Source organism: Dysidea avara, chromosome 11, assembly GCF_963678975.1.
Source record: "Dysidea avara chromosome 11, odDysAvar1.4, whole genome shotgun sequence".
NCBI classification, from domain to species: domain Eukaryota; kingdom Metazoa; phylum Porifera; class Demospongiae; order Dictyoceratida; family Dysideidae; genus Dysidea; species Dysidea avara.
The window spans coordinates 17,828,746-17,855,421 of NC_089282.1; the positions used below are offsets into that span (position 1 = coordinate 17,828,746).

The following is a 26,676-nucleotide window of genomic DNA, read 5'->3' on the forward strand; positions in this document are numbered from 1 at the left end:
TGAAGGTTTTGTACACATTTTACAAAACCTTTTCCAAAAAATAACGTTTTACATTTCAGATTGATCAGTTAATATCGTTCATCAACTTTTATTTATAATGATGCTTGTAGTTAGTGATTGTGGGATTTAGTTTACCAGTTTAAGTTACATGATCAATTACATAATTTATTATGTACATACTAGTAATCGTTAAGTGGTTACCCTTACGTTTTAGGTAAGTGTGTATCTTTCCTGTGGTTTTTATTTTATTTTTATTAATGCTTTACAGCACAAGTGCTGAAGGTCTGTAGGACACCTGGTCCTACAGCCTGCTCAAAGACTTTAGTTACTTGGTATTTTTTATTCACTCAAAAACAGTTGCTTACCAACTAATGTCAATGATAAAATGTTTTCTTATTTAACTTTTGCTGTCATGATGTTGGTATATTTGTACAACCATTCAGAAAAGTTCCTTTCATAAAAATAGTCATATTTAATGCGTACCTGTATAGTTTTCTGTAACAATTGATTGTGGGTTTTAGGAAATATTATAACCAAGAGTATCAAATGGTATATTAGTGTAATGATTACTTGTTTAGTAACCTCCTGTAATAATTATGTCATAAATGATGCCACATTTTTGTCTCAGAAGTGTTAATGGTAACCCCCAGAGGAGGTGACATGTGTCATAGCTCCCAAAGGAGGTGACATGTGTCATAGCTCCCAAAGGAGGTGACATGTGTCACAGTAACCCAGAGGAGGTGAAATGTGTCATAGTAACCTGAGGAGGTGACTCGTGTCAATCCTATGACTTGCAATTACTAAGGCTTGTTTAACAACTAGGGAAGCAATGTGTTGTACTGACAAGACTTGTAATTGGGATGCACACAGTTGTGAGCATACAATCCGTCCTTTAGAATTTTAGGAAGTTTCTAGTTTAACATTTCTTTGAGATCACGAGATGCACCTCTGCTAGTGTTTCATCAGTATGGGCTTGTGTAGCTGGTTTGATATATTGCTTACATGTTTTAAGTTGTGTGATCCAGAGTACATAATTGGGGGACAATTGCTGCTATGTTTTTATAACTGGTATGTGATGAAATTTGCTTGCAGATTTATAAGGAAATGTGAGTGTTGTGCTTACTCTGTAACTGCAGGCTAGGGCTGCGACAAATAGCTTGAAGCTTTAAAGATTTGTTCGGCTTCAACATTTGGATGCCGCTTTACACCACCAAAGCTTCGTTACCATAGATACTAACATGTTAAACCAGTTGCACAAGTATTGTCACTCCTTGTGGAAGCTGCCATTTACATTTTTTAGGTGTAGTTATAGTCTAACAATGGTTGTACTGGAACTATTACAAAGTGTAGGAGTTTGTACGCAGTGTACAACACCCTAATAACCATCAATTATGTTCATTAATTGTTGACGTGACATTTGTAACAAAGCTTCGAAGCTTCAGTAACATTTTCAAAAGAAACTTCGGAGGATGTATTTGTACAGTGAAGGCCCCTAAAATTTATAACCAATGACAATGGGTTATTGACATTGTGTCATCTGGACTAATGCCAGACTGTACAGTATGATCAAGTTGTTGTTAAGCAGTCATCCTAATAAATTAGCTTGGTAGATTTCTAGTAGAACAGTTGCATTTGTTTATTGTTGCACAAAGTACGTAAAATGGTATCTGTCACCTCAATCTTGAGACACTTTCTACTGTATAGAAACTATTAGAAACAAGCCCAACCGGTTTTTGAATGTACTTCTGTGTAGTAGGGATTTGTGTACTAATGGATTGATGGAATGTATTGATAAACTAAAACCCACAATCAATAGCCACAAGTACCACTATAAATAAGCACAGGTGTAATATACCTTCAGTCAGTTAGTAGAAAATTCTATATTTTTTGGAAAAGGTTTTGTAAAATTTACAAAGCCTGAGTCTAAGTCATCATCATTTCATTATACTAACCCTCTACTGCCCTGAACCAGAGATATTTCTGGTTTATTGGTAATATTTGACAGTGTACCTGCTCAAGATGAGGCTTGGTTTGGTCTAGTGCATTCTGTTTCAGTATAAACAATTGTGGCCTACAGTTTGAATAAAGATAGGGCGAACTTGTTGTTGAATTGAAGCAGCAGCAAAGTATTTAGATGAGATTGTAGCAGAACAGGCTTACAAACAACCGAAGCTTTGAGCTATAAAGTACATGTACAACTAAACAATTTACCAACTCAGCATAATTGAGAGGTTGTCAACAACGTTATCCTGGTTACTAACCACTAACCTGACACCACAAGGGAACTGTAATCTCTGTATATATACTTTGATAAGTGTGATTGTGGGTTTAAGTTTTTTTTAAACAGAACAAGCCATAGTATAAACAAAACGCAGCAATCAATCTGATTGGCTCTGAATCAATGTCACTCAGAGCAATCTAACAGGCTGTCAGTTACTTGTTTATCATCATACATATAGTACACAAGGATGGATACTTGTTTATCATCATACATATAGTACACAAGGATGGATACTTATTTTAATGCATATTGTGTCTTGTATCATATCACAAATACACAATTATTGAATACAGAGTTTTAGGTGTATTGCATGTTACTCAAGTTTACTTTCCATTTGCACACAAGGGTGTGGCTTAATACTACTTTAGTGTGGGCGTTCAAAGGCACTACTCACGGTTTAATGCCTGGGAAATATCATGGAATGCAGTTTGCCCCCGACTAGTTCAAAGACACGATATGCTTTGACTCATATTAAGCGACTGAACAAGTACACACAAAAAAATGGAACTAGAGTAGGGACCGTAGCACATTGATAAACGGTACTGAAACAAGCTGGAGTAGTGCATGATATTAAATCACAGTATACAATAAGTTATAGTTATATCCCAGTACGAGGGTGATATCATTGTTATTACACGAGTCCGAGGCAGAGCCGAGGACGAGTGTAATAACAATGATATCATCCGAGTATACGGGATATAACTGTTTTATATCCCAGTGCGCGGGAGTGCGCAGAAGTTTACGGATAGTAAATTAAGTTCCGGTTTGAGTTCCTGTCACTGTGCTCAAGATTTCGTCCGAATTGTGTGGAGATTCTACTTCGTAGCTACAAGAGAGACCTTACATACTGCCTACAAACTGTAGCGAAGGGTGGCGGTTCCAGGTACGATTCGCCTTCGTCAGAAATTGGTATGGTGGTGTCACGTGGTGTGCAAGAGAAAAATAAAGACCAACAAGTGGCTACCATAGTCCACGATAGAACGATGAAGCCAGAGGAAGTTAGTTCTTCACCATAGTGACCGTTGGGAGTGATTTCTGGAGCGAAAATCATCACGTACTATTCTTGACATTTGTTAAACTATCCAGCGTATTGGTAACTTGTAGTGTTATTGTGTAAAGGATTAACAGTTTTCTTGTAAGATTTAGGTAGTTTTAAGTGCTGTATTGGTGTGTTTTGTATCAATATTTCCTTATTTGGCTCTTTGTTCCATTGGTAAACAATGCCATTCGCAGTTATTATGATGTCACGAAAGAGACTGAGTGGCTCCGCAACAGGGTGATAAGTTAGTTATCACTGGGTGATAACTAATATATCGCACAGTAGCAGCGCCGCTCTATCTAGCTGTATGGTAGTTATAACCCAGCGCGGCGCTTTGATACTCCCACACACTGGGGTTTAAGAAGTGTTATATCACTACTGTGCATTGGTTTTTTTGTGTGATTGTTGTATAAGAAAATACACTAAACGTAATGGGGATAAATTTAATGAACTGCAGTACGGATCATCAAATTTGTCAAAAATTTAAAATTCCGCATTAAACTTTTGTGCTATATACTAGTACCTATGATATCACATAAAATCTCCTTCAAATCTAAGCACAAAATTTATTCCGCAGAATTTGATACTGTACGGTGTGAAATAAATGAGAGTTGTATATGGAGTACATATAATGTGCTTAACTACATAGCAGAAAAATTCAGTCGTAATGCAAAGTACTGTCAATACAGCCATCCTATTTGGTCTTAGAGAAATGTTCTTTACACATGTGACGCACCTTCTTTGTAAACAGGAGGGTAGCTACAACAATGCACTGTGAAGAAGAAGCCTACCAATACTGGGGCAATCGTGTTGACATCAAAATTCATTATGGTCTGAATCAAAGACACGAAATAAGTTAAGCCAACCATTGCCCCCATCGCAGTAGCAATCTTGTGTAAAATAGATAGTTGACCTTTTGATATCCCAGCATCGGTGACGTACTTGTTTACTTTGTGCATATGGTGTAGGTATATGATAAACTGCACTAGCTGGACCATCTTATTAATGCCGTTGAAAAGGCCTGGTATTATCAAAGTGCCAGAGATGCGTATTTCAACCGACACACAGAGACCATTTGGTAGAAGCGTATCTTTGTAATTTCCCTTAGCCATATCAAAACAGATGCTAAGGAATACTACAAGCAAGATCGTACCCAGTGTGTAGACTATGTAATTCCTGAAGTGACGTTGTGAAGTCTCTTTTGATATCTGTGATCGCAACTTGTAACAGTGACGTATAGTCATGACAATGTGATGGAGAATGCATGTACCAAGTGCTTCAATACTGACTGTTGATATGAATAAGCAGAGGATGCTTGGATAACGGAAAACTAGTGAGTTTGGTACCAGTTGAAGCAATGGAAGGTATCTGCTGATAAAACCAATACTGCTAAAGATCACGGCAATGCTGTACAGCATTAACAGCTTTCCAAACAAATTCCGAAGCTCTTTGAACATTATGTGTACGGCAATGATATACCAACTCAAGACGTGCAATAGTAAAAATGTTGCCAATTCCCCTGCAACTTGTAATCGGTAATCATTGGATGTGCTGGTAGGCTCAAGACAAGGTAGCTCATTTTTCAGCCTAGCAATCACCTCAGAACTGTGGCCATCCATTGGGATAGTAACAATGAGACTATTAGTAGTGTAGACAATGTCCAGTTTCTCTCCAATATCGATCTTCATGATGGTACAGTCATCAACCAGGCAGTATTGTAGGGTAGTGACTTGTAGGGTAGTGACTTGTTGGAGGTCATCATCACCACTAGGCGGTAGTTGTTGATCAGAACAGTGAAGTGATGTTACCTCACTGACTGTAGTAAGGATAACAATGAAGAGTACAGTAAGACAAGCCATCAACTTTTCTCTCTCTCTCTCTCTCTAACCAACAGTGACCTCACAAATAACAGTGATTGGGAAGTATGTGTTTGTGTGGGTAACCGACAAACACACAGTGACTTGTAAAGTGCTTTTGTGGTAAAATGCTTTTGTGGTATGCCAGTGTGTTAACTAGGAATGTTACAATATAGGTAGTTTTGTCATGTATCATGAGCTTTAATGTCACAATGTATCATATGCTATGACATAACTTGTGTTAGCGGAAGTAAGACAATGTTATTGTATTCTTCAATGATTATGAGGGCAGAGCCTGAAATTACTTTTTTGAAATGTTCTGACAAAGTGTCTGAACAAACCCAAAACTGTTCAGACATTCTTATATTTGGTCTGACATAATCAGTTGAGTTCAAATACAAGTAATAAAAAAATAAAATATACAGTTGAGTTGCGTTTGGAAACAGAGTAAAGTTAAAACAGTAAACCACATACACAAATGAAAAAAATTGTAAAAATGATATATAATTACAATACCCAATCATCCCAGTCTTCAAGCAGAAACTTCTCTTGTTGAAGTTCATCATCCTCTTCTTCATCACCATAATATTCAACCTCTTCAGCATCGCTATCATCATCGACAACCACCACATCACGTGTTGAAATCATTGCTGATGCACTAGATAAATGACAATCTGATGTTGCTTCTTTATGTTTAGAGCTGCAGCGCTTTTTGTAATGTTTACGTGGGCCATGAGAGGGTCTTCTTTGCTTAGCACTGCACCACAAATCTATCGCAGAATCTGGTTTGAAGTCCCGAAGTGGAGATTTATCAATATTTAAAGCTACTAGGTTGCTCAAACTACTTTGGGCAAGGGAACTCCTCTTGTTGATTTTGATAAGGTTTACTTGAGAAAACGCTCTTTCCAGTTTACCGTTAGAAGCTGGCAAAGTAAACAAAATTTTTGCTAAAAGAAGTGCGTTCTGCCATTCTGAAGAATTGGGGCAATTAAACAATCGCCACCATGCTGATTTGTAGTCCATGGTTGGAAGTGAAATAAACTGAATGGCATACTCAATCATTGACTTTAATTCTTCTCGAATTTCACTGATATCAGCACCTGCAATTTCTAATGGTACTTTGAAGTGCTTGGCCAACCTGTCAACAGCATCCAAGGAGTTTGACTGAGAACCATCATTGTTGTCATCAGCATCCCCATCAGCATCTTCAACATCAACAACATCATTTTGCTCATCTTGTAGTATTTTTTCCCATCCTTGAGTAGCCATCACGACTATCACATCTCAGAATAACTGCATGTCAGACCATTGTAAACGTGTATGTAACTTATTTACTACAAAGTGACAAAATTCCATGTAGTGCCTTTAAAGTAAGATTTTGCTTCAACAAATCTTTTCAATTCTTGCCCTTGGTACAGGTGTTTCCCATCTTCACAAACAACCTTTTTAACAATTGTAGAGTAAATTTCCCATTTGGATATTGGATTTTTCTTAAGTTTGTCTATTTCTTTCACAGTTTTAAGTAGGTATGTAAGTGCGCTAACTATATCTAGCTCATCAGCTTGCATGCTTTTAGAAAATATTGAACATGGTGTTAAGATGTCAACAAATACGGCACATCCCAATAAATATTTCGCATCGGTCCATTTTTGTAAATAGCCAATGAACTTGCTGCGATCCACAGACTTGACTGATGAGTCTTCAGACAAAGTACAAAGGTGAGCAGTATATGCTCCAAATTTGGCTATAACCCTTTTCATAGCAATAACTTTATGGCACACCCATCGAGTGCCACAAGCTCGAATTGGCCTGGTTCCTCCCTGATCATCAAATAGGTAAACTTCTTTAAGATCAGAAACAATATTAGCCAATTCTCTACACTTTTTTGGAGATTTTTGGTATAGGTAATACAAACACAAAAGCATATCATCTACAGCCTTAAAGCAAGGGGTACCTGAAAGTGCATCACTGATAGCTAGTTCGGTTCTATGTGCTAGGCACCACATCCACACAACCCAGGGGAGTTTTCCCTGAACCAATCCACGCAAACCATTAGCAGCAATGTTGGAAGATGCTCCATCAGTAGCAATTCCCACCAAACCATTGCACATTTCTTGTGTGACACATGATATACCTAACAACTGAAGCCCTTGCTGAAGAGACTCAAAGAGACCTTCAGCATTTGTGTGAAGTGGTGTATGCATCGACAGGTAAGTCATTCTGGTATGTACAGTGTGGTCATTACTGTTTACATCACACCACATAACAAATACCATTTCATTTTCTGAATTTGATGCATCAGTAGACCCATCCATTAGGAGTGAAAAGAAAGATGAGCTCTGAACTGCTGACTGTACAGATTGCAGTTTTGATTCAGCTATATACTGTACAAATTCCTTTGCTGAATTTTCATTTAAGTATGAGGTTCCTAGGTTTACACCGTGTCTTATCTGCAACTCACATAATTTGGGGTACTTCTGGTAGGCGATGTGCTCAGTTGCCACAAAATACGCAATGTTAAACTTCAGTTTTAATTTTTGCCGTTCTTCCTCGGAAATCATACTTAGTGACTGTACAATTGGCATCAATGTAGTAGTATCTCTCCCTCTGCTTTGGGCTTCCTCCAACTGTAGAAGTCTCATGGCATGAAGGTGTTGATCTGATTTAGCATGATCAACTACATTGGTGGTCCGCACGCTCTCTGCTCCTTCAATCCACTTTCCACTGAAATTCTTTTTACAAACAATTCTTTCTTTGTACTTCTTACATACTTTACATTTTAGCTTCTCCACAACTTTTTCACCATTTTCCCAAGATGTATCTGAATCTAGCCAGGCTAAAGTCTTGTACTCACGGTCATAGTCCATAAGCCATTTTCGAAAGGTGCCAAACTTTACTTTTCGACACTTTGTGGAAGAGCTGCTGTCACCATCAGAGCTAGTACTGCAAGTTCTCTTAGACATTGATGTACAGTTATCCAATACCTGAAATACGTACCAACAACAGCGCGTAACCCAGGTAGTCACGAATAGTTACACGTGCTTTTGCTCGCCAAACTGCTTTCTGGGCCCATAAATTAGTTTACTGCTTTCAAAGTTCTTCTATTGACTAGCTACCAAAGTCCGGAAAGCACTATGCGTACATGAGGTACACTAGACTTGCTCGCCCCAGCACCCAATGAAGCAGTTTGGCGAGTATAAGTTACCAAACTTACTGAATATCGCTCGGCTCAAAAACTACAGTATACGTATACAGTAACGTATATACTAAAGTGAAACAACTGCTTTGCCACGAGGAGAAATTTTTCGTTCGTAAAATTGGCACATGCTCACGTGTGCACACTTTTTTATTTGTCGATCAGTCGGACTGGTGCTAGCAAAGAAGACTTGTTCTCCCATTAGTTTCGTCGCTGGATCTTGCTAATTGAAGGGCGTGGCACCCGTTTCGTTCATGAGTATTCATCCCGTTTCGTTTGGGATGAATACTCAAGAATGAAATGGGTGCCACGCCCCTTTTTTAATCACTCGCACGAGACGACGTTGCATTTGAGCGGTATCGTAATTAGTACTGTAAATTAAATACTATACTTGTTGGCAGTGTTCTTATCGCCTTTAATACTGGCTCGGACATTATGTCCATACAAAATGATACTTGTTCAGACAAATACTAATAATGGTCGGAAATTGTCCGATGTCCGACCGTAATTTCAGGCTCTGTGAGGGTATATAATGTGCACTATACTAATAATCATAAGCATATGTATGAAGTATAAAATATTTCTATCTTTATCATAAATATTACTGGCAGATTTTGTTCCAAGTTTATGTTATGTTAGTGTAGACTTCATCCTAATTTGTATACAATTTCTGCATGCCAATATCAAGACACATGGTAGTGTTGGGGCTTAGATTATTCTACTTACAAAAACCATTATAAAATGCAAATGCGTAGCTTAATTTTCTTGAGCTTTGGTACACTTTAAGAATGTATTGCGGCACAGTCACATACCAAACTTGGTGCAAATCTGATTAATTGGGGCAAGTCTGAGCAAGCCCCACACTGGTGGTAGTCGATTCGACCGTGGACCGTCACGTAATCTAAAGTTTACACAAAGAACACAGAGTCTCATGTACATGGCTTTAATTTGTGCATGTGGCACGTTCTCGTGCAATGGCTAGCAGTGTGCCAAGTGTTAAAACTGCGAGTGAAAGAGAAGAGAGGCTCAGAAAAAGAAGGGATATTGACAGACGTAGTCTTAGTAGAGAATGGGAAACCAATAAAGAAAGACAAGCTAGGTTTGTAAGCACGTGCACAGTGGATCATCATTCCTCAATTTACACAGCTTCTGCCAACCATAGTATTTGATAGTTTAAATGCTTCAAATAAACTTTTTAAATTGTTTTAATATTGATTTGATCAGTATAACCATTCATTTTGTTTAGCTGTCATTGTATGTTCAGTTGATTGCATTAAGTAGCTGTTCACTTTGATTTAAGATCAGGCTCGCCCCACAATGCTTTTAACATCTGTCTAGTAGTCATAGAGCTATGGAAGATTATTTGCATTAAAAAAGGCCGAGTTGTTGTCACGCCTACAGGGTAAACCACTTATAGGAATAACGAAAAATCAGTATGCGTATAGGTTAACTATCATAGCTCAAACTTTTTGTGGTTTAACCCTTAAATCCGCAGAGAACTTTGGGGAATGCATGTTTACACAATATGAGCATGGCGACACTAGGTGGGTAACTTAATTCTTACAGCCTATAACTCCACTTTGATTAAAAGTGTGCTCACTGGGCTGCTTGGAGAAGGTTAAGTGAACATTGTAACTACAGTGGCTCCCTTGTTATGAAGCGATGAATAGCGACAAGTCACGTCTCCATGTTTCAAACTTCTTGCCATGTATTTAATTTTGATTGTGGGTTTACTCATGTAAGTCATATATGGTCTGATAGAAAATTTAATGGCGAATCGAATGGAAGTTGTTGCAAGGTGGTGGGAGCAACCACCATCATATCAATTGTAAAGGTATGTAAAGGGTTTTCATGTTTCCTTACCGAAAAGTTATTTTCACAGCTGGTTTTGGTCTCACCATTTAGCGTTAGGGTAAAACCTTAGATATCATTTTAATGCTTGTTACATCACAAATAGAATGACGTAAATTGTGTAGCCATCATAGGATGGACACTTCGAAAGTTATAGCGCTTTGTGCAAGGCATTCGTATTTATTAAGTTTAAATCCAGTTTTCTGGATTGTGCAAGTTTAGGGAAAATTGCATTAACAGCTATTGAGTCACAAGGCAAAAATCTAACAACTGTAAATTGTGAGGTCGAAATACTCTAATAGAACAGTCACCAAGGGGTAAAATAGGTGCATGAAAAATGTCGGAGAAACTTACCAGCGTTCGAACCAGGGACCTCCATAATGAACACCTACATTCTTAACTGCTGAGCCAAAGCTATCACAGCTGATCACCTCACATAATTTCTACTCTAAATGAAAATTCTAGCTAAAATCTACTCAATAGTGAAGTTCATAATTTCATAGATGTATCAATGGAAAATCTAGATTGTTCTATGTATGTTCTACTAGAAATCCTCAAAAAAATGTGCACTCTCTAATAGTGATCAAATAAACTCTGAATACAATACTATTACAACTTCTCTACTATTCCATCAAATCAAAGCCGATATTATAGCCATTTTGGTACAGATTGGTGGGGTAGTACACTACTATTAAGACGTACTGACTCATGCAAAGCGTCATCATCATAGTAAGTGCTATGCTAATAAAACTTAGGGCTGTAAGTTACTAACCTATTTTCAGTGTAGTGATCTTGTTCTGTGGTAAGAAGTACATATCCACACATTGCCTGAACGATTATTTAGTGACCGTTCATTATAGAGAATAGTTTAGTAGCAATCAAAACTCTTCATAATTTTGTTACTACATTCAACCTGGCTATGCTGAATCCCACAGCGTAATCCTGCGTGTCGCTCAATATAACAAGTTAGAGCATGCTGCATCTTTGAACTGGTTGGGCATCAAAGCCATGAGCAAATCGTGTTCCCATGATAAGATATTGCTTGGGCAATATGCAAGTTACACCCCAAGTGGTACTCCATATAAAGTGGTATGTATATGGTAAACAATGAGGGTACATAAAGGTGTACAGCTAACAAACTGCCAATACATTCTATAGCAACACATGGAAAAGTGTTTCACGTTCTGTACAATACGCATAGCTGTCCAGATCAGTCTTTCGAGAAATGCTCTTTACACAAGCAACACACCTTCTTGTAAACACGAGAATGGCTGCAACAATACATTGTTGTATGAGAACACGGCCTATCAATACTGGAGCAATTGTGTCATAGTTGAGGTTTACTATGGTCTGAATTATATACACAAATTGATTTAAGCCAACCATTGCCCCCAGTGCAGTAGCAGTCTTATGTAAAATTGATAGGTATTCATTTGATACTCCGGCATTGCTGACATACTTGTTTAATTTGTACATGTAGTAGAGGTAAGTGATAAACTGGATCAGTTGGATCATCTTATTGATGTTGTTGAAAATGACTGGTATTATGTAAGTGCTGGAGTTGCGTAGATCAATTGATGCACATTAACCATTTGATAGAAGAGTAACTTTGTAATTGCCTGTCGCCACATCAAAGCAAATGGTAAGTAACAAGACAAGCAAGACTGTACCAAAACTGTAAACCATATAATGTCTATAGTAACGTCGTGAAGTCCCTTTCAACATCTTTGATCACATCTTGTAACTACGATGTATAGTGATGGCAATGTGATGGAGAATACATGTACCAAGAACTTCAAGACTGACTGTTGATAAGATTACACCAATAATATGCACATAACAGAATACCAGTGAGTGAAGTACTAGATGGAGCGATGGTAGAAGTTGTGATACACAAGCACACCGCAGCAACGTTGTACAGTATCAATAACTTTCCAAATAAATTCTGAAGCTCTTTAAGCATTATGTGTATGGCAATGATGTACCAACTTACCACAAGCAATAGTGAAAAGATTACCAAATTCAGTACATGTACCAATCCGAAATCTTATAATCCATCTTTTGGCTCAAGACAAAGTAGCTCATTTTCCAGCCTAGTAATCACCTCAGAAGTGTGGCCATCCGTTGGGGTAGTAACAGTGAGACTATCAGTAGTGTAGACAATGTCCAGTTTCTCTCCAGTATTGATCTTCATGATGGTACAGTGATCAACCAGGCAGTATTGTAGGGTAGTGACTTGTTGGAGGTCATCATCACCACTAGGCGGTAGTTGTTGATCAGAACAGTGAAGTGATGTTACCTTACTGACTGTAGTAAGGATAACAATGAAGAGTAGAGTAAGACAAGCCATCAACTTTTCTCTCTCTCTAACCAACAGTGACATCACAATTCACAAATAACAGTGATTGGGAAGTATGTGTTTGTGTGGGTAACCCACAAACACACAGTGACTTGTCATAAAATGTTTGTGTAGCATACCAAAATATTTGCTTCATTCATTTTCAAGTGGCTACTACCCCCCTTCCCTTCATCCAGGTTCTCAATAGTGTAATACATCAGAGGAGATGTCTTGTGAACTATAAGTTTGTACAGAGAACCTATTTCAGGAGGGTAATGCAAAATATGTGCCAATTCAGGGGCGGATTTAGGAGGGAGGGTGCTAAGTTAGGGGTATCTATAGTGGGAGCTAACAATGTGGCAACTGGTTGATACAACTAGTGATCGAATTTGGTGACTGAACTAAGAGATTGCATCAGATTTGCCCATTCACTGTAGTTACAATGTTACTTGCTGCTGACCCATAATCAAATTTTACAAGGATGTCCATATAATAAATCCATTGGTTGCCTTTGTATTGGCTTGGGTGATTAGTCACCCACCATGGGCTATCAGCCCCCGATAGGCATGGTACATATCAGCTGTAATACATGCCGTTGTGATTTGTCTGATCTGTGCACCCAAGCTCAAAGGCTGCACTACATACACACACTTTTCAAGGAAAAATTAGAAAACCAGGTGTGTGCCTACTTTAACCGGCTGTGGGCACATACCCGATTTGAAGAAAAGGCTTGTATAAGTATTAAAAAATATGGCTGGCTGTGGGAGAGTTCCTGGTTTTCAAAACAGGGTACAAAAAGAAGTAATATCATGATAAATAGCTAGCTGAATAAAGGATCCGTGTGTGGATTCAGAAAAGGAGAGGATAGAAAGGTCGATAATCACAGTAAGCTGCCAAGAAAAGCTGCAATGATGTTAATGAATTTAGTGATAAGATGTAATCTACAATAAAGGTTCCTCCCATTAAAGTTGGAACCTTCCCAAAAATTTTTGAAGATCTATTTCCTTTCCACGAACACTGTCAGTTAAGGTTTAGGCACCATATATATAGATTCCCCTAAAATGATTGATTGTGGGTTTTGATTTACAAATTATCTGACTTTGTTTCATTTTAACAGAAATTCACCTTGTTAATCATATCTTACACTCAGTACACCCTTTATCACATTTGTTCTTCACGTTTGGTCTGTTAGAGGATTTACTTAGGTCAATGTTTTTGGTATGCTGACAAAGGAATGGGTGTGACTTTGGTGTTACAAAACTTTACTGTACTTTGAAGTACTCCCTTGGTTTCAGCTTGGGTACCACGTCTGGATATGTTAGATTCACAGAGTGGGTTGGACATGCTGTTAGAACATATGCACTAAATCTGTTTTGTTGGTATTCAGTTATACACTGTACATGGATCAGTGTAGCTGTCCATATTAATCTTTCTAAAAGTGCTCTCCACACAATCGATGTGCCTTATTTGTAAACAAGAGGATAGCCAGAACATGTTGTTAGTAGAGAAAAGGTGCCGGCAGAAGTGATCTAGAGTACAGGTTTAATATGCTCTGAGTGATACAAGAAATGATCATTGCCTCCAACAGAATAGCGGTCATGTACAAGGTTATGATGGTATGAGACTGTATAGGCTATAGCACTATATAGTTGTCACCTTAAACTAAGATTTCTCAACTATAGGATGCTGTAGGATGCAAATCAGACACATGGTTTTTATCACACGAGCAATAGTAAACTACCACAATTGATTTCGTCGTAAAGGATTGTGTTACATTCCTTTACACTTTTCCCCACTCATAGATTCCTAGTTGTAGTGTCTGTCTCTCAACGCTAATACATGTATAGCTAACGTGTTGGTGTGTATATCGGAGTAATTGTAGTGCTGTTAAGTGTAGAATAATTAATAGTTATACGAGCACAATGTGGAGTCTATGAAATTTACAAACCCGAAGGCCCGGGCTGTAGCACATGAGCAAAGCAAGGGCGCTACTAAGGGCCTGAGGGTTTATATATCTCATAGATTCCACAGTGTGCCTGTATAACAGCTTTAGACTCTATTTTATATTACTCTCAGATTACTTACCGCATTTTTTCTGCAGTAGATTGGGGGAAAACGGCTGGTTTTCTGGCAATTGTACTATCACCATGGCAGCTATGCATGCTCACATGACAATAAATACCTTCATTACATCACTGCACATTAATCATGCATACTCATTGGGTAAACCTAGATTTTGAGCATATGTTATATTGTGCCTGAAGGCGTGGAGTATATTATAAAACAAGGTGGAGTATATGAGATTTATTGCCCACCCAAAACAGCTTACTAGACAATATACAAGTTTTTAGCTACTCTCCCCAATCATTTACTCATGATGGTGCTTGTAACACACCCAGTGAGTGCTCTTCATTGTATCCTGCTTGTGTGCATAGATGTATGACTGTGCTTGGTCCCGTACACAGTCTATTGTTTGTGTCATATACTATGACACAATGTACACTAGTAAACAGTCAAATACAGATTGCTGTTTTGTTTCCATTCTGTAGGTCATGTGTGGTCATGTGGTGATGGAGATTATGGCAAGCTGGGTCGAGGAGGTAGTGATAGTTGTAAGGTGCCTCAGTTGGTGGAGAGACTGAAAGGACAACATGTAGTACAAGTGTATTGTGGGACTCAGTTCTCTGCTGCCCTCACTGTGGATGGGAAACTGTTTACTTGGTGTGTGTAGTGTTTGTGTTTGTGTGTGTGTGTGTGTGTGTGTGTGTGTGTGTGTGTGTGTTTGTACGTGTGCGTGTGCGTATGTGCTATATTCCTTGTATAACTAATGTTAGAGTTTTGTATGTCTCTGTTGTGCAACCTATTAATACATGTACAGTACACGCACACACACACACACACACTCTTCATATATATATACACCATATCTTATACAGGGGATGTGGTAATGGTCACTTCTTAGGACATGGCACAACAGATCATGTTCGTTATCCTCGTCAAGTACTGGGATTATCCAATCAGATGGTTACTCAGGTAATAAATAGCTAACAGGAAATGTATGCACATTTGTATATTTAAAGTGTATTTATAAATATTTAGTCTGAATTATAGGTAGCTTTACGTGGTTGTAGGTCTAACTCTGTGTCATTTTCATATTTATTTGTCAGCTTGTAGTGGGCAAGCACCACTGTCTGGCACTGACTGCAGAAGGGCTGGTGTATGGCTGGGGTGATAACAGCAACCAGGAGATCACTATGGCTACTGCACAGACCTCTGTGCCCACCTTAATACCTGAATTGAGTCGGCAAGGAGTGAAAACTTTGTTTTGTGGGAGCATGGCTGTAAGTGTGCGTTCGCGCATGTGTGTGTACATTTTTGCTGTCTTTTCCTTTTACTTCACTATTAGAGTTTTGCCATTTGTAAAGGCAAGGGATTAGTGCTTGGTTCTCAGCTCCCATTTTGTTTGGACGTATGTCAAGAGACATTTGAACAACTAGACTTACTGCTTAAGATAGTCTGCCATCACATAAAGGAGTCATCCTACCCTCCGCCAAGACAGGAAGAAGAGTGTATGGCGATTGCCACTCTCAACTTACTCCGTTTACAATTCCGAGCTGCCATTAATGAAGAGGTGGACCCATCTAGCCTTAATCTCACTTCTGGATCTCACTTGCTCACATCATTGAAACAATGCATTATACAACTTGCTTGTAATGAAGGTGTCTTAATGTCAGTACAACGGGCAGCTCAGAATGTTCTCCAAGATGGCTGGATCTTACTGTTACCAACTGTAACTGAAAGAGCTGAAGCACTCTCCTCCTTGTTACCAACTAGTGAAGGTATGTGTATATGTACGTGTGTGACAAGGGGAAGTTTTTATAAACTTTTCTCCTTCCCTACACAATTTTGACTATGGTACGACGTGTATAGTACATGTGTGTGTGTAGTGTTTAGAGCAGTTGGTACACTTTGTGTTTCAAACCAACTCGCACATATCTTGAAACAGATTCCTGCACTGACATGATATTTTGACCAGGGCAAGCCCCACACTATTGTGAAAATTTTCCGTACGATTAACAGTGTCTGGTACAAGCATTAACTAAACCTCCTCAACAGGTAGCTAAGCATGCTGCCAATGTCCACTTATCTGCTCATATGGTTGCTGACAGTGAATTCCTTGTTTATTCATCCTTTTCCATGCCTTGATTAAGACCTTGATTTACTGATTCTGGCCTAGCCAGCTTAACCACAGTGATTGAAGAAAGCCTAAGGGACCACCCAGCTGTAACTGACACAAAGTATGTGAGACCATTAAAGCTTTGTTTCCCTGTTGAGACACAGATCAGCAGATCAGCATATAGCTAACAAGCCAATCTTGTACACACAAGCATTTTATTATTGTCGTTAAAGCAATGTCAAATATGCCTACAACAATGCCATGCAACAGAAATGATGGCATGGACTGTAGTACCTTTCATGAGTTCTGCTATGCCAGCTGACCCAGAAAAGTATAAAACAGAATGTGATGACATGTTCTTCATACTTTGGTGCTGACAGCATATCTGCCTACATCTAAACACTGCCACTTTGACAAGTTAACATAGCTAATTGTCACTCCTCGTGCTCACCCCATGATGCTGTTAGCATCTGTCTGGTTATTCAAAAATGTATGTCATGATATTTTTTTCTGTTTTGTGTAGCGGCAGAAAAGAGTGCCCTACCAGTTGGTCGCCAGTTCATGTTGAATTTGTTGGTGCGCAGTTTAATGGCAGATGGTGGCATAGAGGAGGCTGTTACAATGACTATTTGTGATGGGGGATTCTTGAAAGCTGGCATGGACGACAAAGGAGAACCAATCACTGCAGATGTGGCAGCCACACCTCTACTACAATTGGTGCAGCAACTTCTAAACAATTTGACTGTTCACCAAATGACTTTCTTCAAACAGGTCAACTAACTTGTCATGCACTTAATTTCAAATCTGAGCCCCTCCCTTTTTTCCCTGCAGCTATTGGATGTTACAATGAGTGGAGAGGAAGAACCCAATGTATTACAACCCGACAGACCCGCCATCGACCTATTGTTAGTATTTCAGAAGACAATACAAACTATTATATTTGCCGAGTACATGAATATAACAGAGGTACAGGATAAAGGTCAGTAAAAACTACAGTGGAACCTACTTTATACCAACGCTACAAATCTGTAAATTTAACCTCTTCCCTATAAAGTCCTCTGGTACCATTTTACTACTGAGAAAAGGATAAAGCAACAATTTTTTTGTCAAAGTTCAAAGTGTCTTTTATACCCTGTGTAGTGTTGGTATAAAGTATGTTCCCCTCTTTGTGTTAATCAGAATTTTTTTTCATTTATACATGTACTAGAGTCATGTATCTTTTTTAAGATTTTTCTACCACTCCGACCTTATGTGGGGCCATTGCACTGTTGGACAAGTATGTTGAGATTATCCAGGCTCATGTGATGCAGACATTGTCACTGGCATGTGATGTAGCATCGGCCGGGGCATTTCACTTTTCCCGCATCTCTGCAACCTTAGAACAAGGAGTCCTTGGTATGCTGTTTGTTTGTATATCTGTCTGTGTGTTTCATATTCATCCTCCTGTTTTGCAGGTCTGCTTTTGCCAGAACTTGTTCTTGGGTTGATGCTACTGCAGATCAAAGCTGCTCCTGTAATGGTTACTACTAAGTGTATTCAGTTGCTAGGGAAGCTGACTATCCTGCTTGACAAGTTTAACAGGCTCTCTCCTGGTATTCATGCAGTGGATGTTGAGGACTTGGCATGGCCTTCTATGTCATGTAGTGGTGAGTGTGTGTGTGTGTGTGCGTGTGTGTGTGTTAATGCATACTGTGTAGTTTGTGTGCCCGCATGAGTGCATTATCTACATACTGTCCTTGTGTTGTTAATAGGTGTAGCAACACCAGAGCCAGTGATCATTAGTAAAGAGGACATGGAAAACCACAACAAGGAGGGAGGACTATGGCTGGTCATCAATGATAAAGTGTATGATGCTCAACCACTGCTCTCACAAGTGAGTAGTTTGTGCACAGCAGATACTGTGACACACACACACACACACACACACACACACACACACACACACACACACACACACACACACACACACACACACACACACACACACACACACACTTTACTAATACTAATGTATTCACACACACCACAGGGTCTTTGTGACAAGAATGCTCTAAAATTATTGGCTGGAAAGGATGCCACTAGCACCTTCAATGAAGCATCCCATTCTGATTTTGCCAAAGAGATGCTCCAGAAATTTTATGTTGGAAACTATCTGAAGGTACAAAGTAGGAACACTTTCAACAAAATACTGTGTACTATTTGATAGTGTAAAGAATCTGGTGACAGTGGAATGTGTGTGTCCCTGGTTGAGGTAGAGCGTATGATGGCGATGTTATGGGGGTTAAGGGCACACCACATGGTACAAGGACCCTCTGTACTGTTTGCTGAAATGGACAACAAAATGTTGTTAGCACAGGAGATCTTTGCCAGCGGACAAGAGCCACAACCCTACCTGACCTTAGTAGCACAAAAGTCGCAGCAGAAGCGTCTTGATCATGATGATATTAACTTGAAAAAGAAGAGCATGATCAAGATGGAAAGTCAAGAAGAAGACGAAGAGAGCCCAAAAGAGAGACTCTCTGAACAAGACTGGAATGAGAAAGATGACAGTCACTCGATAAAATTAGAGGTGGTCCCAGCATCTGAAGAAACCAGTAGACATCATCATCAGCTGCCTCAAAAAGATCACTGCCGCTCATTTCTGAGTCAGCTTGCAGCTGTTCCCTTCACCAGTGATCCTGAGGTGTTGTCTTTTCTGTCAGTGATGCAGCAACATAATAAATCGAGAGGGATGGTGATCACAGTGGACACAAAGGAAGCACATCCATTGGAGGGTTTTGCTAGAGTGTTTATGGCTTGTCTGTTGAAAATGTTGGATATGACTTCGCTGGCCATCAAAGTTGCCGCTGCTGTGATGGGTCAACAGGAGACAGTGCCACTTCCTTCACCTTTAGTGGAGTTGAATAAGCTTGTGTATGATTCTAAGGTGTCTCTCATTAAGGTATATTGTATCAGCACACACATGCACACACACACACGCACGCACACACACGCACACACACACACACACACTAGTGTTGTTTTAGTTAACTATAATTAAACTAAAAGTACTTTTAGTAAGCCAAATACATTTTAGTTACTAAAACTATAACTAGAAGCAAATCATATTATAACCAAAACTAGTGTTGTATTAGTTAACTAAACTAAAAGTGGTTTTAGTTGACGCTTTTACTTTAGTTATCTGAAACTAAAACTAACAATTTTTACTTACCACCTACAATTTTATAACTTATAGTTAACTTAAACTATTAAATCATACAGTAGTACTGTATATTAGGGATCATGGAGGTTTGGGTTTGACCAATAAATATCATCCCAAAACCAGCCTCACTAGTAATACCATCCTGGCACCTTGGCAGTATTGGTTAGGTATAACCAAGCCCAAAAGTGCATCCAATATGACCCTAAATGCTTCCAATAGATTGTTATGAAATTTTAGGAATTTTCTACTGACTAACTACCTGATGTCTTCAGGCAAGTGTAATTCGATAACAGGCTTGATTTCTTCACTGTTTAACGTCGCTTTGTCCCGAGACATGCCTTTTAGCATACTGCTTTACGTACAATTACGCATCATGGACTTAGCTTTGTTCTCATTTGTTTCCTTGCTATCAGCCTCAAGGTGTCAATTCACAGTAACACAATGCATGACTTTCCTACATTTGTAAACAGAAATTGTCTGTATTTTATGTGGTGACTAGATTGATTGCAGAGGTGCTTCTAATACTGTTTTTCATTTATGTAATGGCCACTTCACTTTTAAGTCAGTGGTGTGCATGTTCAGATGAAAACTGCATTACCTCTGATGCATCTTTTCTTTTGAAGCAGTATGCATGGGTTCACCAGTCATAATAATGTTACAAAAAAGTAAACAAACAAGTTTAAGGGAAAATTTTTAAGGTCAATTAGAGATCATAGAAAAAGTAGGGAAACAAGGGAGGTTGCCTACACCTGCAGGATACTAGAATCCCTAATTCAGTCATAGACTGAAGTGGGGATTAAATGTTTACTAGTATATGTGTAGGCAACCTCCCTCTTGTTTCCCTTTCTATGATCCCTAATCGACCTTAAAATACCTAATTTTACTTCTAACAATAGCACTTTATAGTGAAATCACATGCACTGTATTGTACTTTAAAAAAGAATCATTTAGGTACGTAGCTACATTCATTGTTGCATGAACCAAATATGGTGGGTTGAAAGTACGTAACTGTGCATCAAATCACTGAAGGGTTGCATGCACTGACTGCTAAATCAGTCTTCATATTTACTGCAATTGTTTTGGCACTTAAACATTTTGGTACCTTGGTGCATTGGTCTTGTGTTTACCATGTCGTCTTGGCACCTTAATTGTCACATTGTGTATCTTGTAAGTTCTAATTGAAACATTTAGTATACGTTTTGCCACAACAATTAAAATGGTTTTCAATTTGCAGCTGTGCATGTAATTTGTAGCACTTAAATTACATGCACCTATATCTAGGATTTAGAATTTAGGAGCAAATATGTGTAAGTTGATTTATATGTAATTTGAATTTTAGTTGCAATGGAACAATTTTGGCCAAATGTTCATGATCCCTATTATATAGTACTATCATTACTGAAACTAAAACCAACATCTAAAATTATAACTAAAGTGTATTAAAGACGGCAACCATAACTAAAACTTTAACTAAAAATCTAGCATCCAAAATTATAACTAAAATATAGTAATGATGTAACTAAATCTAAAACTTTAACTAAAATTGTATTTACAGCTTTAACTAAAACTATAAGTCAAATGCATTACTAAAACAACACTAACTAAAACTAAATCTATAACTAAAAAACAGCAGAATAATTTACCAAAACTAAAAAGAATTGAGAAAGATAACTAAAACTATAGCTAAAACCGAAAAGTTTTCTTATGCACAACTAAAACGACACAGACAATATAACCATAACTAAATCTATAACTAAAACTCCTTGCTAAAACAACACCTTGTTGCTCAGACTATGCACTGCACGTATCAGTTAATATACGTTCTACAGGTGGAACGAAATACAGAATGAAATTCTATTGCTGTACGTAGCATCCAAACATCAGTATATGGTATAGTTTGTGACCTGATGGTGGCTTAGTTAACTGTAACTAAAACTAAAAGTACTTTTAGTAAGACAAATATATGTGACCATCTCAGCAAAAACCCGACTTGTTTGCACAATTAAAAATTTATTTTTTATTTTCTCAGTGTTATCTGTAGTGTCTAAGGAATGGATCACTAAAGTTTCAGCCTTCCATGGTGAGTAGTTTTGGAATTATAGCGCAAGACAGTAGGAAGAGCAAGATAATCGATTTGTACAGCAACTATACTGAAAATATACTACAGGCGCTTACATTCGCAACCATAACTTCCGTTTGGATTACTCTACAATGTTGCAATTTGGCTTAAAATGTTCACCATGGATTAGCACATCAGCCAAGGTATAGTGTTAGCCTTATAGTCACTTGCGCATATGGATATGAAGGCAGTTTAGTAGAAGAAAGGAGGATGATCTTGTTTATGTTTACCGCATCGTAAACAAATGCACGTGACATGCATACCGTTAGAGCTACCAAAATGAAACAAAGATTTTCGAACTCTCCACGAGCAGGCGAATAAGATGGTGTATAGTTTTAATCGATTTGAGTCTTCCTTCTCTGAGTAATGGCCGATCACAACTTACGTATTGTTTCTTGTAGCATGTGCAATTTTACTAATTATTTTTAAATTTATTTTTTCTCAATACGCATGCGCTGAGACGGTCACATATATTAGTTAACTATAACTATAACTAAAAGCAAATCTGTATTATAACTAAAACTAAATCTATAACTAAAATACAACAGAATAATTTACCAACACTAAATCTAAAACCTAAAAGAATTGAGAAAGATAACTAAAACTATAACTGAAACCAAAAGGTTTTACAACTAAAACTATAATTAAAACTAAAAGGTTTTATAAATTTTGCTAAAACTATAACTAAAAGATTTTCACATTTTTAACTAAAACTTAAATAACACAGGGAATATAACCATAACTAAATCAATAACTAAAAGAAGTTAAGAAAGATTACTATAGCTAAAACTAAAATTATTGATGAAACTGGCCATGACTAAAACTAAAAGTCCTTACTAAAACAACACTCTCACACACACACACGCACGCACGCACGCACGCACGCACGCACGCACGCACGCACACACACACACACACACACACATACACACACACACATACACATACACACACACACAAAAGCAAAGCCTTCAGCTGCCGCTACATGGTCACGCTGCCCAGTGGCCAGCACTGGGGCACCTGTGTGCTACTCAGGTGCTATGAGTCAGCACAGGCATGCCCTCCTGGCTCAGGACTAGTAACCCAGAGGAGGCTGTACCATGTCTCACAGGTGAAGGTGTGGGCGCCCAAAGTCCCACCTGGACCTTCAACTGCTATATGAGACATAACAGTTGAGAATTTGCTTCCCCAGTTGGCACCAGGCCACCAGGTCCCTATTGTAACAGCTGTGTAGACTGGAGCAATGTGAGTAAAGTTTCTTTCTCAAGGAAACAACAACACCAAAGACACACGCACACACACACTACACAATGCTAATTAAATCCTCTTAATATTATTTCACATTTCATTCCCACTCAAGGCACATCAAGAGAGTTCTTGTACATATGAAGAAGTATGCCAAAAACCGATAGCTTGTTGTCATCTCCTGCTGCAACAAATTTGCTCTCCACTCATCAACACTCTACACACCCTCCACCGCCATCAGGTAACTTGGATATGGGGACAGTGTTTGACTATTTTATATGCACAGTGTTTGTATATAGTACATGGGAGGGAATGTTACTGAATTCATTGCAATAGGATTTGATGGAACACCAACTTAAGGTGGCTTTTTCCAAGTGCTATAAAACTTGTATTGTAATTTGATACGTATGCTTTAGAAGAAAGAATTATTTTCCTCACTCAGCCTATAATTCATAGAGTTGACTCGGTTAATTTCATGAACAAATTGTATCTATGCTGACATACTTTTTTTTAACACAGGTCGGCTCAATGAAATCTCGCTGGCAGCAATATTCCCACAAGGTACTACGCTGGAATAGAATGGATAAGGATACTAAAGCTGATGCAACTAAACAATCACTGGATGAGACAGACGAAGGAGTTGAGGACAAGCCAGCCATTAAACTACCCAAGAAGCAAGCAGCTACGCCACCAAGCCCTTCACAGTCTGAGCCAACTTCTCACATCTTTCCACAGGTATGGGATATCCTTCAAACAGTGTAATTGTGGAACCCCATCTAATGTGGATGACCACAATGAAATGTACTTATTAGTGAGGAGTCTTGATTAGGGGTGTAAGTGTGTGTACTCTAATAAAAAATGGGATCATGGACAAGTGTCCTGATTTTCAAGGTGCCCAAATTTAGTGTGTCATTTTTTGAGAGACTGCTTCATTTTGGCTTTTATACATGTTGTCAACTATTGTTATTTGTTTGCCTACTTTATAATGCTGTCTTGGTGGTCTCTAGTTTCCTCTCTCAGATAACATTGAAGGCAAGGTTGGCAGTCGTAAATTTAAGTGGCTACGTGACAGAATGGCCGGAGCTAGTTCCACACCCTACTCATCTCTGATGCAGCAGATTAAACAGTTTGTACTCAGTACACATAATGTTGGTGCCATCGAGGTGACGTTGAGTCGGCAAGTTACACGAGCAGAACTACGCTATGCTGGCATCCAATCTCTGATAGAACTGCTCAATACTGAACCACTGTTACCATCAGTGAAGTATTCTGCATTATGTGGATGGATGTCTTTAGTAAGGGAGACAAAGTGAGTGTATTATATACAGGTGTAACGTATACACTTTTGTAGACTGAGGACTGTAACTTTCCACACACACGCATGCACGCACGCACACACACAAACATGCACACTTGTGATGCTGTGTTACAAGTAGTGATTACGGTGTTTTATTTTCTTGTGTAGCCACCCACTCTCATATTGTCTAAACAATGTGGAGCATGTTCCGTCACATCTACTACTGCAGCTAGAACAAGAGTACTGGGTGTTAACTGATAAGACTTTAAATTCTCTACGATCATCACTCTGGGAGGCCAACCATGCTCTGCAGCACGTGAAGGGTGCCTCCGTGAGCCACTTCACTGTGTCACGATTCATTTTGCTGTACGCCGGGATGCTCACAACCATGCAGATACCAGCTAGTCTCTCGTTTCTGGTCAATAATGGTGCCCTTGGCTTGTCACAGACTATGCTGCGATTGTCAAATCCTACTAGTTTAGAAGAAGAGGTTAATGATGTAGCGGTTAAGGAAGCTGATGTGACTGCTACTGAAACTGCTGATGGCAATAGCAAACCGGGGGAAACAACAGCGGCAGTGGCAGCAGCAGCTGCTACAGCAACTGCAGCCACTCCAACTGTGCCAGAAGAACCATTATCAGGACCAGCACTTGTAAGAAGGATTGCTGTCGGCGTCAGAGTAGTGCGGGGCCCTGACTGGAAGTGGGGAGACCAAGTACGTAAGATACACTTCTACATGAACTTTATAAACATCTTATAACAGGATGGCCCACCTCCCAGTGAAGGTACTGTGATAAACGAGGTTGGATCAGATGGCTGGGTGCGTGTACGATGGGACAGTGGGAGCATCAACTCTTATCGAATGGGAAGGGAACAGAAATATGATCTTAAGTTGGCACCATCTGAGTACACGCCAAAGGAAGCTCCCAAGAAGAATGAAAGCATTCAGGACACCAGTTTGTTGGAAGGTGTGTCATGACACACATACTCACACATATGCCATCTTTACCTTTCCAGCATTTCCAAAGTTGACAAAGAAGGATGACCACCCTGCCAGCCTAATAGCCACTACAGCTATATGTCTTCTTCAGACACTATCAGTAGGAGCTGCTTATAACTGTGACTCCCTTAACTCTCAGACACTCTCATCAGTGGCATCACTATACCACCATATTGTTCAGTGTGGCATCACTGAAGGTGATAACAGTATAGTACACATACTAAGGAATAATTGTGATACTGATTGTGTAGTATGTGCAATTCATAGGATTTAAACACTGCTACTACTAGATAATACCAAGAGTTCATTATATAAAAAAATTGTATTATGAACTCTTGATAATACCTATTGTAGGCTCAGGAGGCTCAAGGCCCTCTAAAATGCATGGATCAGATTATGTTTAAAAGGTTATCTTTAGAAGTTTTGAGATTAATTCTTGTGTATAGCTAACAATACCAATTATTATAAATGCTTTCAAAGTGTGTTCAACCATTTGAGGTGTGTTGTAGAAATACATACATTTAATATCTCCAGCATAACACCAATGTTGACAATGGTGTTATGACAGTTTACCCTAAATGTATCAAGACACACGGTAGTGTGTCGTGCGGCCCAAGAAGCTGGCGCACAACACCCGTGAGTATATTGACAGGAAGAACGAAAACGCGATTTTTGCACCTCCGTAGCTCTGTGCTGCCTTGATGAAACAAGACGATTTTACTGTGGACATGCCCACCAACTTCAGTACCCCACATACCAAATTTGAGCGAAATCGCTTCAGGCGTTCCCGAGATATGCGACTTCAAAAATTGACTTAGTTTCTTTGTTTTTTTCTTATTTTTCTTCCTCTTTTTGCACACTTACAAAAACTGCTATAAAACGCGAACGTTATATCCGATTGCCTTGAAATTTGGTACACAGAAGGGGGGTATAACGGCACATCTCGATACCAACTTTGGCTGGAATACGATAAACAGGCAAAGAGTTATTAGCAATTATTCACGAAAAATAATACCGATATGTTGTCACGCCTACAGGGTAAACCGCTTATGGGAAGAAGCTGAAAATCGGTGGG

The 26,676-nt window shown here is 38.9% G+C and overlaps 1 protein-coding gene across 1 annotated transcript in view; it reads left to right on the plus strand.

Annotated features, from left to right (window-relative positions):
- The window catches only part of LOC136238817 (E3 ubiquitin-protein ligase HERC2-like), a 54,875-nt gene that overhangs the window by 11,593 nt on the left and 16,606 nt on the right, over positions 1-26,676 (plus strand). Inside the window, exons 10-26 of the mRNA XM_066029419.1 lie at positions 15,111-15,282; positions 15,498-15,594; positions 15,729-15,902; positions 15,968-16,400; positions 17,262-17,509; positions 17,570-17,717; positions 17,966-18,133; positions 18,193-18,384; positions 18,490-18,611; positions 18,768-18,896; positions 18,945-19,679; positions 23,420-23,545; positions 23,824-24,039; positions 24,312-24,613; positions 24,770-25,316; positions 25,365-25,569; positions 25,619-25,798. Of these exons, the coding sequence (XP_065885491.1) occupies positions 15,111-15,282; positions 15,498-15,594; positions 15,729-15,902; positions 15,968-16,400; positions 17,262-17,509; positions 17,570-17,717; positions 17,966-18,133; positions 18,193-18,384; positions 18,490-18,611; positions 18,768-18,896; positions 18,945-19,679; positions 23,420-23,545; positions 23,824-24,039; positions 24,312-24,613; positions 24,770-25,316; positions 25,365-25,569; positions 25,619-25,798 (4,194 nt within the window). The remainder of the gene's footprint in view (positions 1-15,110; positions 15,283-15,497; positions 15,595-15,728; positions 15,903-15,967; positions 16,401-17,261; positions 17,510-17,569; positions 17,718-17,965; positions 18,134-18,192; positions 18,385-18,489; positions 18,612-18,767; positions 18,897-18,944; positions 19,680-23,419; positions 23,546-23,823; positions 24,040-24,311; positions 24,614-24,769; positions 25,317-25,364; positions 25,570-25,618; positions 25,799-26,676) is intronic.